A 13,244-nucleotide genomic window follows, 5' to 3' on the forward strand; every position below is an offset into this window, starting at 1 on the left:
AGGATAACAATGAGATTGGGTTCCTGAATTGTACATGAAGTGCTTTTGGCCAACTACTAGTATTCTGAAAAATATTGTTGAAAAACCTACCTTGAATAACCAAGATGCAAATATTCTAAGTGGTGGAATTAAAATAGGTGGGGCAGGAGTGGACTGGTTATCTAGACTGATAGCAAGATTATCTCTGATCTAAAAGAAAGAAAAACAAAACAAGCACTTAATAAGACAAAATCTCCCAATGCTACAATAAACCATATTTTTTTTCTTTGTAAGTTGTCAAATATAAGTTATAGGGTCCCAAACCCTATAGTTCCAATGTATAGTTGAAACAAGCTTGAAAATACTTTAAAACTTTCTTTACAAATATAATGCATAGTTAATATTTCTTGTTCTACTAGACCAATGATATTTCATTGAATATTCATACTATTAAAACTAGATTCAAGCTTACCTTTGCTAATTTGTACCACAGCTCATAGAGATACTCAAAAACCATTGCATGTATTTTAGGAGACTTGATATTATTTACATCTCCAAGAATCCCCAGTATTCTTCGCCATAATACAGAAGCAGAGTCAGGATGCCAGCCTATGAGATTTCCACCAGCAATTATACTGCAGTCATCAGCAAGGAACTCACTGCTGTCTAGAAAGAAAATTTATTTATTATGCATTAATCAAAAAGTTCCCAAGACTGTGAAAAGATATTGTGATCTATGAAGATCAGCAGTGCAATGCATCTTAGCAACATGCTATGGGGAAATGACTTTGCTTATTCTACACAAGGCTCTGGTTTTGGGCAGGCTAGCTGGTGTCCAGAATGAAACTGCACTGCTGTTATCCCAAGAGCACATAATTTTTGTTATACCATAGGAAGTAATGGCATCATTTCATTTATGTGATAAAAAGTTAATGCAGATGCAGGTCTTAACAATATAATAATTTGTTTATTGGGAAGACATCATCGGCATGTACAATACATATAGCATGTATTAGGATTAATAATAGTAGAACTATTGCCAAAGTATGGAGACTACCTGGTGAAACTGACAACAGCAGAGAAATATAAAATAGGCTCCTCCTGCTAGGCCACACAGTTCACTTTTCAAGCATTTAGACATGACAAAAACACTTTGGTTTGGCAGCAAAATGCTACCACAGCAGTATTCTAGGTAAGGTAGGGAGAATCTTCTCTTCATGTGGCAGATTGAGAGGCAGCAGACAAAGGCTAACAATCATAGATTATTTATATGAATTTAAAGTAGACAATGAAAACATTGAGATAGTCAAAGATTTCTTATAGACTGGCTCAGTCATTAATCAAAATGGGGGTGGCAGTTAAGAAATCAGAAGAATAGGATTTATCATCATCATAGGTGATTCCTCGTGGCTGAGTATGATTGTTTTCCAGAAGTAGTCTTTGAGTTGGGTCTGTAAGTGACTGTAGAAACCTATTCTGGATCTGCATATACATTTCCAGATAGTAGGTGGTCTTGACAAGGGTTTGCTTGATGCTCCTTGACACATTTCTTCCTTTCACCCTCCATTTGTGCCTCTTCAAAATCCATAGCACTGTTGGTAATAGGTTACTTCCAGTTAGAATGCTCAAATGCTAGGCTTCCCAATTCTCTGTGTTTATTCCACCTTTTAAAAGGTTTGCTTTAAGTCCATCTTTACAACTCTTTCCCTGTCCACTGACATTCTGTTTTCTATTCTTGAACTGAGAGTAAAGTAACTGCTTGGGAGACGATTATGGCTATTTGGACAATGTAACCAGTCCAGCAAAGTTGATGGCGGAGGATCATCACTTCAATGATAGTGGTCTTTGCTTCTTTCAGAATGTTGATGTTTATCCACCTGTTTTCCCAAGAGATTTACAGGATTTTTCGGAGGCAACGCTGATTGAATCTTTCCAGAAGTTGAGTGTGATATTTGTAGATGGTCCACATTTCACAGGCATATAACAGAGTTGGGAGGACAATAGCTTTATTAACAAGCATCTCTGTATCTTTATTAATGTCCCCAACCTCAAACACTCTCTGCTTCATTCAAGGAAATGCTGCACTCGCAGAGCTTAGATAGTGTTGTATTTCAGTGTCGATGCTGGCTTTTGTGGGGAGTGGCTGCCTAGGTAGCAGAAACTGTCAACATTTTCTAGATATACACCATTACGTTTTATTTTGACATTGCAGAGGGATTTCTTGATGCCTGCTGGTAGAGAACTTTGGTTTTCTCAGTGTTCAGTGAGAGGCCAAGCTTTTCATATGCTTCTGCAAAGGTATTTAAAGTGGCTTGTAGGTCTTCCTTTGAATGAGCACAGACTATGTGATCATCAGCATACTGGAGTTCTATAACAGAAGTTGTTGTGACCTTACTTTTGGCTTTAAGTCTGCTGAGGTTAAAGAACTTGCTATCTGTCCGATAGGTGACTTCCATATTGGTGGTAAGCTTCCTATCAAAAATGTGTAGAATCATAGCAATGAAGATAGAAATTGGACTTCTAAAAGCAATTATGAAGGAGCTAGGCAAGATCTTGAATGAATACCAAAGTCAGGATTGTCTATGGCATTGTATTTCTATGTATGTTGAAGAAGGCTGAAAAGATGAGAACAACTCATTTGAAATGGTGGAGAATTCAAAGAGGCAGGCAAACGGGTTCTAGAGCAAACAAGTCCAAATTCCCTCTAGATGACAAAGCAGAGACTGTTGTACTTTTAACTTATCATGAGAAGACATGATTAACTAGGGGAAAAAACCCAATTATGCTTTTTAAGGTAGAAGGTGGTGGGGAAAGACCTCATTAAAGATAGATTGACTCAATCAAGCCATGGCCCTGACACCTGGGTACAGCTGTTATAGACAGGGTGATTTGGAGGTCTCTCATTCAAAAAGTTGCCATAAGTCAAAGCTGACTTGACCACTGTTAATTGCAGCTTTCCCACTTTTCCTCCTTTCTATGTTGCAGGAAACTAATATGGCCACTTCTTTGAAAACTACTATTATGAATTAAATCATATAACACCTTTCTCCCACAGTGAGACCCAAAGTGGCTTCCAAAAAGGATAAAAATCCACTACAGACAATTTATCAAACAACTTCTGAAAAATAAAGATCTTTAAAAAAGAAAAAAAGTCTTAAAGGTGCAACTGCATTCTTTGTTTCACTTCCCTCTCCCTTCCTCCTTTTTACGCTGCAGGAGACTAATATGGCATATCCAGTTAAACATGGTGTGTTCACTTAAAAGACCACCAATAAGTACAAAACTATCAAATGTCAAAGCATACACATTTCTAAAGCAATCACTTTATATTCCAACACCATTATTTACACTCAGGAAGTTTTGTACACCCTTATTGAATGTGATCTCAGAACGAACTGCTTTAAGAATCAGAAAAGATAATTAAATAGATTTTATTGCTGTTGCAAGTAATATATTTAAATAAATAAATAAATAAATAAAATAAATATTTGTGGAAACAAAGTAAAAGCTGACAAATGTCTTGTCTTTCTATGGGCAAATGTGTGTTTTTTCTTCATTTACCCTAGAATTTCTCTGATGGCGGCTCGTTGGAGGGTATTGAGCACCCTCTAGTGCTACAGAAGCAACATATCCCAAAGAGGTATGGTACCCACACTGCATTTCAGATAGAAAGGGTAAAGAGCTGCTGTAATCTTTATAGAATACAAAACATATTGGAATTTCAGCTGCTCTATTAGGAAGAATATGAAAAATGTCTAAAATACCTGCTTTGGACAAAAATGAATATACATTAATGGGAAATTATATTATTCTCAAACAACAGGCACCACATAGGCAGATAAAATAGTGGAAATCCCCTCCATCAATTCAAATAACACATAAAGGACTGGCAGGGCTGCCTGTGCTAACACCACAATACCACAGACACCTGATGAATGCACTCCATCATCCACACATTCTCCACATATACGTAGGATAATAATAGGAATACTAACTCTTTAAGCAGGATTCTGGGCCAATGGTATGCACATAAACCCGTTTTCGTGTATGTGATTTACATCAATGTAGACACAGTGGATGGCAATGGCAGTGTTCATGTAGCCCATGAACTCCTCACACAGTCAAATAACATGTGGGACTGAGGCCATGAATTTCCCAATAGAGTGATAAACTATCAAGCCAGAAAACTATTTAAAAAGAAAGGAGGACATATTTAGCAGCCAAACTTTGGAAACTATTTCACGCCACTACAAGGGAAGAAATGAACCTTTTTAAATGTCCCATAAGAGAACACAGCCTGCCAAGCAGTGACCCTGTACACTGTCACATAACCTTTTATTAAACTTGTTCCAAAGGAAATATGGTTTTGAAAAAACATGATCTGAAAGAAACACAAATATTGTAAAATAAGAATTTCTCCCCCTCACATCCCTAGAGATTCCCCTGATAATGATTTTCCCAGAAGAGGTATGAAATTTCCTGTTGGGTTTCCAGGACACTGACATACAATGAACTGATGAAGCAATAGCTCTTTAGTTACAGAAAATTCTTAAATCAAGATGGCATCAAATATGAACTTCCTGATATTGAATTTGAAGCCAAGATAGATGCATTTAATCATTTTTATTATAATGCATATAAATATCTTTCTGCAGTGTTGTTTTTGCTTGAATTAAAAAGATACAGAAATTATCAGATGTCTCTCAGATATCTTGATTGCTAGAATTTCAGAATAAAGGGAATAATTGATGAGTTGCTACTAAGCAGGGTTTACTTATTAAGTGCCTTAGGTGCAGACCACATTCCAATTTAAACAAGTTTTAGTTTAAAATAAATAGAATAAATGGAATTCAATTTCTTCTTTTTGCTTGAAATTTTTTGACTTTACTGATTTTAAGTTAGTTCCTATGACTGATCTACTTTTTAAAGAGCGAGGACATGATATCTCGAACATAGAGGAGGCTTGGAAGATACAAAGATGTTTTCCACTAATCTATAAGCATATTGTGCAGAAAGCATTAAAATTCTTGATGTTTTCTAGAGCCGAAAAATGCCATTAAACTTAGAGAAAACCATGCCATTTTTGTTAATATGTATAGCTTGCTCTTAAGCTGGGCTCAGGAACATAATAAAAGCTTAGCTACTAAGGATTTGGTTTCCTAAGACTCTATATTTTATGAAACAGTATTTGTTATAAAGTACTGTATAAACCAAACGTGAGGAACAAATTAGACGATGCTAATAGAAAATGAGTTTAACTGGAAGACATTGGCGATTATATGTTTTTAATGGTTTTTATATGGGTTTTATATGGATTTTTATGATGTCATGTTAAATGTTTTTAATGGTATTTATGATTGTTGTGGCATCAAATTGCTGCCAATCTGTAAGCCACCTTGAGTCGCCTTCGGGCTGAGAAAGGCGGGATAGAAATACTGCAAATAAATAAATAAACAAATAACAAAGTATGTTACATATACACAAGCACACACAGCACACTACCTTGGATAATATGTACCTGTTAAATTGGTGGCATCTGAAGGATTCAAGTGCAACCAGTGGCATGCATCTGGGTCAACCGAAATCTCAGATGGCATGTTGACATCATGGTTTTCTTCACACGATTGCCAGGGAGCCATAGTAATGTCTACTTCATTACTGTATCCTAGGGATGTATCACTACTGACACTTTCACCTACAGGATGGATAAAATTTCCAGTGAAATAGGATTTTCTCAAAACTAGAGGAACAATAAAAGAAGTTCGTAACCACCAATGCAATTTGTGATCTCACTTTGTGCTAACATAAATGCTACATGCAAAGTAACAAACATCTGTGATACTCACTTTTCTCTCTTTCTCTCTGACTTCCAGGTGATTGCTGCATGTCTACTCTCAGATATGATTCAGCTGGAATGTTGTTTGTCTACATGAAAATTTTGAAGAAATAGTATTACAATATTGACCAGTTTTAAAAAATAGTGTAGGTACACATTTTTAAACTTGTCTTCAATGTTTTAGCTGTCTGTTCTGAATGTGTCAGAGAAGCGGGTCTACAATACCTAGCTCTTCTTGAAACCTAGGTATCCGTTTTATGAAGGCAGTTGGAGATTGTCACTAAGAAATCTATAGACAGAGCTCAATACTTTGTTGTTTCTCCATTTATAATCTTAGGACTCTGAAAAATGGGGAGACAACGAACTGTACACTTTGCTTAATGTTTCCTCTTCTACAAAAACCAAAGGTTTGCAGGCAGGCAGGCAAACATGCCAGCAAGCAAAATAACTAGTTTCTTAGGTTTCCCTCTCAACTATCTGGGAAAGCAGGAAATATGGTTTCTCTGGAGATGATCACATTCTAACAAATTTGTACAAAAGTATAGATCTATAGCACTCCAAACTATATACATAATAAGAAGTAGAATAATTGCAAACATTATTAAGTACAAAAATTAGGAAGTACTTCTTAACAGTAAAACGCATTCGGCAATGGAATATGCTGCTGCCTCGGTGGATTCTCATTCTCAGGAGGTTTTTAAACAGAGACTTAATTGCCATCTGTCAGGAGTGCTTTGATTGTGTATTTCTATATTTATTTATTTATTTACTACATTTATATGCTGCCCTTCTCACCCCAAAGGGGACTCAGAGCAGCTTACAAGATATAATTGTTTCAGATTTGTGCGCTATTTTCTTTGGATTTCTGGCCTTGATGTAATATAATTAATATATGACAGAGGGCTGGACTGATGGCCCACGTGGTCTCTTCCAACTGTATGATTTTAGGTTTCTATGAATATCCCTTGTTTTTCTATCATCAGAAGTGTTTGGTTTACTTGCACAATGAACATCTCCTATGTTGGCAAATTAGAGTACAGGGAAAATGTCAATAAATAAGAAAAGGTTTTTAGGGCAAACAAAACATTTCAAAAAGCAATGTGTGTGCGCGTCTATCATGTCTTTCTATAAATTATGTACCGATTTTATAATCTGCTTAATTAACATCCTATTTCTTCACCTCCATGATTGATACAGGGAAGTTTCTGTGTGAAAAAAACACAATCCTAAAAGTATAATTCCTAAATCTTTGCATGTTTCCCTACAAAAATCAATTTGTTCAATTCTTTATTAGTTAATATACATTTACCATTTCAGTTCTCCTTTTAAAGGATTTCCTAACTTAAAATAATGGACTCATTGTAAGTCCTCTTTATCAAATTTACCTCTTCCTCTGTATTTTCTTTGTTCACAACCCCCTTAGTTTCTTCAGTAGATTTGGAATCTGAATTTAAGTTCTGTGAGCTTTCCGTTTTTCTAACTGTGAAGTGAAAAGTTATATATTTTTTTAAAAAATGCGTATAACAAATGTATATACTATCAATTAAACACTGATATTATCAATGAGGATTAAATTAATGCTATCTTTTGTTTTTATCATGTATATATAACAAGGATACAATTTTTTAAATTATGCAGCATTAGTATAATTTATTCTGATAATATATTGGTTAAAAACAAGGTGAACATATTAAAGGGAATAAACTAAATTTGAAATACTACCTGCCACTGGCACCAAAAAACAAAACAAAAAACAAAACAGCAAACAAGGTTAAATTACTGCACACATACAAACATACAAGATTCAGTGTGTGATGTGCTTTAATTAGGTTGTGCCTTAAATATTGTTGCATAAAACAATTGCACAATTTCATCCAAAACCAAGAAGTGCGTAAGTAGTATAATGAGGAAGTCAATTCATATTACTTCTGAATTACCATGAAAAACAGAATTGCATTGGTCTCTAATATCAGAGGTGCTGCTACTTCGCGTTAATTGTTCCTGGTCTGAAAACAGACTGTTACTTTCTGTTCTTGATACAGTTCCAGCTTGGCTGTATTCTGTTCCTGTTCCGTTTTCTGACTGCTGATATTCTTCAGCTTCTGCAAGGATTGATACAGAAATGTTTCAGGCACATAAAAATTAGAACATTAAAATTACTAATGTTAATAAAAGCATGTAAAGTACAAATGGCAAAACCGAGCAAAACAATACATTTAGAAGATGTTAGCTATTGTAAAAATAGCTCAGGCTCCCTAAAACATACCAGAACACAGCTAGATCTTTCATTCTTATATTACGCCATCACAGTGAGTATGGTTAAGGAGAGGTGAGTCAGGAAACATCAGGAAATAACTTCAGGTTTAGCCTCAAATGGATTAGGGAATTTCAAAGCTTGCTTTATAGACAGATCTTTTCTTCTTCAGGAGAACATGCATATCATATCATTACTTTTCTTATTCAAAATACAGTATCATAAAAATACAGAGTGCGGCAGCATAACTTCCTTTTTAAAAATGTGCGCCATTCAGTCGGTTGAAGACGTAGTGGAGCGCTAGTGGTCTCGTTTGAGAGGCGGGAGTATAAAGTTTCGTCCTGACACAGTTCAGTCGCCATCATCCGTTGGAACAGTGAGGAGCGTGCTTTTGCCGTTGAGGCCTACTTTTCGAGCAGATGTTCTGTGATCGCAACCCAGCGCACCTTTTGAAATCATTTTAATTTAGCCTCATTGGCCCCTGTCCCGGATCGGAAATCAATTGTGACGTGGGTCACTACATTCAGACAAACTGCAATTGCAGCAAGACGAAGAACTGGAGTCCCTTGGCCCACTAGATCACCTAGGAACATTGAGGCAGTGAGATCTTCAATGTTGCGATCACCACGGCGTTCTGCACGCAAACATGCGTCTGCCCTTGGATTTTTCCGATCGTTCTGTGAGGAGAATTCTTCATGATGATCTTCATTTCCATCCTTCCAAGATGGTGATTGTGCAGGAACTTTCTGAACGTGACTTCAATTCTCAGAGGAACGCGTGTGAGGTTCTTCTCGAAGTCGTTCCTGAGGACGCTATTGTTTTTTTAAGTGATGAAGCCCATTTTCATTTGTGTGGATCCATCAACAAACAAAACATGTGCTCCTGGGCTGACAACAATCCTCGAGAATTGCATAAAAGGCCTTTGCATTCACCTAAAATCACAGTGTGGTGTGCAATTTCCTCAGCTGTAATTATTGGTCCCTGGTTCTTTGAGGAAAATGAAGTCGGTATGTAAACATGTTACAGGATTTTTTCCCCACTGCTAGATAGGTTGGACTTAGGGAACATTTGGTTCCAACAAGACAGTGCAACTGCACACACTTCAAGAGCATTGATGGCTGTTTTGAGGGAACACTTCCCAGAGCGCCTCATCTCAATTAGGGGGGATTTGGAGTGGCCAGCCCGCTCTCCAGATTTGGCCCCTTGTGATTTTTTTTATGGGGTTTTTGAAATCCCGTGTTTATGTGAACCGTCCAAGGACCCTACAAGATTTGAAGACCAACATCCAGGAAGAAATTGACAACATAACGCCTGCTATGCTGGCAAGATTCATGACAAATGCCAGAAATCGGTTTACTCAGTGTATGGAGAATGGGGGACATCACCTACCTAATTTGATCTTCAAAACTACGTAAAACAAAACTTTAGGTATGTCCCTACATTATAAAAATATTTCTGATTCATACAATGGGTTTTATTAAGTTTTGAAAAAAGGAAGTCATGCTGCTGCACCCTGTATTAATTTTCAGAATGTTGTGCACGAAACACTTGGTAAAACAAAGACAGAATATTCAGAAGCCAAATAGTTTGGGTATCATACCTGAAAGCGTGTGAGAGTAAGAAGTGTAAGAGATACCAGGTAAGATAGAGCTCACAGTGTGAAGGAGAAGAGGCACACTTTTAGTGGCTGGCAAAGCCTCACAGAGATGAGCACAGTTGCTGATAGATTGGCTTCGCTTAGCTTCCAGGGAAAAATAAATTAACAGAAGTCAAAACAGTAATGAAATATCTTCTTCAATAGGATATTGCATGAAAGAGAAAAAGAGGAAAGCAACTGGAAAGTTTCTTAAACATGAAATCACACATGCATCCATTTTCCTGTTGAAATAAACAGTTCAGAATAGTGTAATCTAAGAACATTATTCATTGAAGATGCTAATTTGGAGAAAATCAATTTAATAGATTTTTCACTAGAGTTGTTTGAGCTTGGAAATTTCTTTTAGAACTTCTACAGTTTGAATTAGTCACAAAGAATGAATTATTTGCAAGAATTATTCATTAACTTTGTATTTGTATTTTGTATTTTGCTTCTTTTACAATTATCCATGGTGGATAATTCTGGACCAAACTTGCTTTCATTGAGGAATGTTTGGATGCCTGTAGTGGGCCAACACTACCAAGGGAAGAGGAACAAATTAACACTCTCTTCTAAAGGGAAAAGACTGTGGTTTATCAGAGAGATACTAGAAAACCACGAGTACCTCCAATAATCTTGTACCATAGGAACATATACTAAGTCTTAATACATATGTTGTTCCAACATATTTATCAAGTCAAATTACCTAATTGTATTTACTTCTCAAGCTGTGGGGGTCAGAAGGATCCTATCCTAGATAGACTGTTGAGAGCCAGTAATACTTTTATCTTGCAGTTCCTAGTCATTCAAAAATACTAATAAATGAAGCATTCCTCTAATTTACGACTTTGAGAAATATTGTTATAGTCACTACTACCATTGGAACCAGGCTAGTTATCTGATCATACCTCCTTTGTGGGAAAGACTGAGTGATCTGACATCCCTAAAATAATCTTACTTGTGCTGGTTGAGAAACCACAGATTCTTGCCTTATTCAAGAGGAAATGAGAAAGGATGAAGTGTTAGAAAATAAAAAGAGAAGGAAAAAGTAGTGATGGTAGGAACAAATCTACATTAGAAAAATGGAGGTATTTGGGAAGAAAGATAAACTCTTACAATGCAATTTCTGTTCCAGAAGTTCCAAAAAACATAAATGCATCCCAACTGCCATAAATATAAAGCACTTCATATTAAATTTATATTTCTGATTAACAATTAAGACATTAAATGGCCTGTGCCTAACCTGTTGCTCTCTGACGCACTATATTCCTTGCTTTCTCAACTCCTGGTACTCCCGAAGTAGTAGCACTCCTAAACCTCATTGGTTCCACAACTTCAGGATGATTTCTCCAGCTTAAAGAAAACGATCTTCCAACTGAAGCTCCCTTCTGAGGTTCCAAAATGCCACCTTTCAGATAGTGGAATATAGAAGAGTTGTAATTCCAAAGCATTGAACATGGAAACAAATAAACATGAGAAGTTTTAAGTTTATATAAATCCATTAAATTAGCGCAGTTCCTAATTAGTCTCAGTTTATGATTACAAATGGTCATTGTAATCATTTCAATGGAAGTTACCTTTAATTTAAGTAGACAATTTTAGTGACAATACTGTGTTTTGATCTAGGAGAAGTATTCCAACACAGTGATTCAAATATGAGCAGAAATACTAAGGAAGTCCCTTTAAACTACCTCATGCTTATTCTGAGAGACTGCCGACCTCATCCAGATAAAACTGATGAGATAAAATTTTACTGCAAGTTCATTTCTACTACAGTATTTACATATAACTAAACCCACAACACAGTCCTTCTAGTAGATTATCAGTTGAACAATTCTTTCATATTTCATTCTTCTATCATTTCTAGTTTCTACTCTGTATATAAAATATTCTGGGAGGATGCTTCTCATAAAACAACTGATGTTCAGTTTAAGGATATCTTTGTCCAAGAATTAACATATGGGTGGGAATTTTTTTGATGTTAGAAACTCATCTATCTAGCAAGAGAGATTCCAGTGGCCAGACATTCTTTCTGAAAACTAAACAAATACCAATTCACCTACCCAAAATAGGAAAAAATAAATGTTTTATGATAAAAAGTAAGCAAGATATATTTGTACTTCTTATGTAACCAAATATGAGGCTTGGGGGGGGGGGGGCGTTATTACATTATCTTATAATACAAGTAAAATTGTTTTAGGGTAGTAAAATATCCCTAAAGTGAATATTGCTCAAAATGCTGGTCTGTGAAGTGGTGTTGGCCTGTGAGGCAGTGACTGCAAGTGTGTAGCAAATTTCTAGGAAATAAGTGGTTGGATTTAATAGGCTCAGTGGCAAATTACCCCTAATCGTCCTACACATTACATAGATTAAGTCACCCTACCCCCAAACCGTTCATGTCTATGCCTTGGTTTCGTTCTATGAAGATAACAAATACCCAAAATACAAATCACGATACCCAACGTTACCCAAAAGCAATACTTCAGCAAACTTTGAATTTGTTAATTGTCCTAATTTTTTAAAATCAGAAATAAAGAAGTATGTTGGAGGAAAAAGTGCATATCCCTTGCTGCACAAGTCATAAGCAAAACATGCCTCTTCAGTTTTTCTCCAGACACTTTATATATTAATGTTCCGTTATAGCCAGTCACAATTTTATAGCAAATAATGATGCAAGAAAACATTGTATTAGGAAATCCATGGAAGTATACTGAATGATCATGTCTTCCACTGCCCTCTTGTGAAATCCTAGCAATGGAAAACTATGCTAATGAAGTTCCGTATTTACAGCTACAGATGCAGTAGTATTTGTACCTCTGATTCCTTATTATACCACCACTATTAGTTGTACACCATATGAATGTGGTTGTACCACACATTGCACAATTAGGAGTTCTGTAATTGAACATGCAACTGGTTTTCCAACTAGATATACAACTGTAACTATTGGAAATCCTTCTGCACACATAGTCTGGAATCATATCTGCACTGCTGGAATAACACTACAGGCAATTCCCATGTTACAAAGATTTGACTTACAAACTACTCATAGTTAAGAGAGGGATGGGACAACAGGAAGTGAGAGAAATCTAACCCTAGGAAGGGAAATTCACTCCCGAAAGAGTTATCATGAGGGGACGGTATTTCAACTGAAACTTTATGTTGTGGTTCAGCCTGAGATTGCTTCATTGCTTGACAGTTCTGTAGACTCACGGGAGTCTGGTTTTGTACCTGATGCTGCACCTGATGGGGCTGGGGATTCACTGGAGTTTGATGCTCTACCTGATGGGGCTGGGGATTCTGGGAATGTTAGGCCAGCAGTGGATTTCCAGCTGGAGGCAGACACAGAACCTGACAGGTCTGAGCCAGCTTTCTCAAGGGAACCAAGGTGAGATTGGACTGTAGTAATTGCAGATGGGGAGTTAGAGTTAGATAGAAGGAGAGAATGTTGTCAACAGAGATGAGCCGCTGAAGGGAGGCACCGCTCACATTGCCTCTCCCTGAGAAGAGGGCCTCCTGAAAGTTCGCAATAGAAGAGA

At 36.6% G+C, this 13,244-nt stretch overlaps 1 protein-coding gene across 4 annotated transcripts in view; it reads right to left on the reverse strand.

Annotated features, from left to right (window-relative positions):
- RALGAPA2 (Ral GTPase activating protein catalytic subunit alpha 2) overlaps positions 1 to 13,244 on the reverse strand; it is a 158,284-nt gene that overhangs the window by 93,997 nt on the left and 51,043 nt on the right. For 3 of the 4 annotated variants that reach the window (XM_060774080.2, XM_060774083.2, XM_060774082.2), the window contains 8 exons: positions 10,949 to 11,113; positions 9,670 to 9,810; positions 7,753 to 7,917; positions 7,201 to 7,295; positions 5,826 to 5,904; positions 5,498 to 5,674; positions 452 to 645; positions 91 to 189 (listed from right to left, as the gene is read on the reverse strand). In XM_060774080.2, coding sequence (XP_060630063.2) covers positions 91 to 189; positions 452 to 645; positions 5,498 to 5,674; positions 5,826 to 5,904; positions 7,201 to 7,295; positions 7,753 to 7,917; positions 9,670 to 9,810; positions 10,949 to 11,113 — 1,115 coding nt within the window. The remainder of the gene's footprint in view (positions 1 to 90; positions 190 to 451; positions 646 to 5,497; positions 5,675 to 5,825; positions 5,905 to 7,200; positions 7,296 to 7,752; positions 7,918 to 9,669; positions 9,811 to 10,948; positions 11,114 to 13,244) is intronic. The other variant, XM_060774081.2, reaches the window with a different exon arrangement.

This window comes from Anolis sagrei, chromosome 4, assembly GCF_037176765.1.
Source record: "Anolis sagrei isolate rAnoSag1 chromosome 4, rAnoSag1.mat, whole genome shotgun sequence".
In the NCBI taxonomy this organism is placed as follows: domain Eukaryota; kingdom Metazoa; phylum Chordata; class Lepidosauria; order Squamata; family Dactyloidae; genus Anolis; species Anolis sagrei.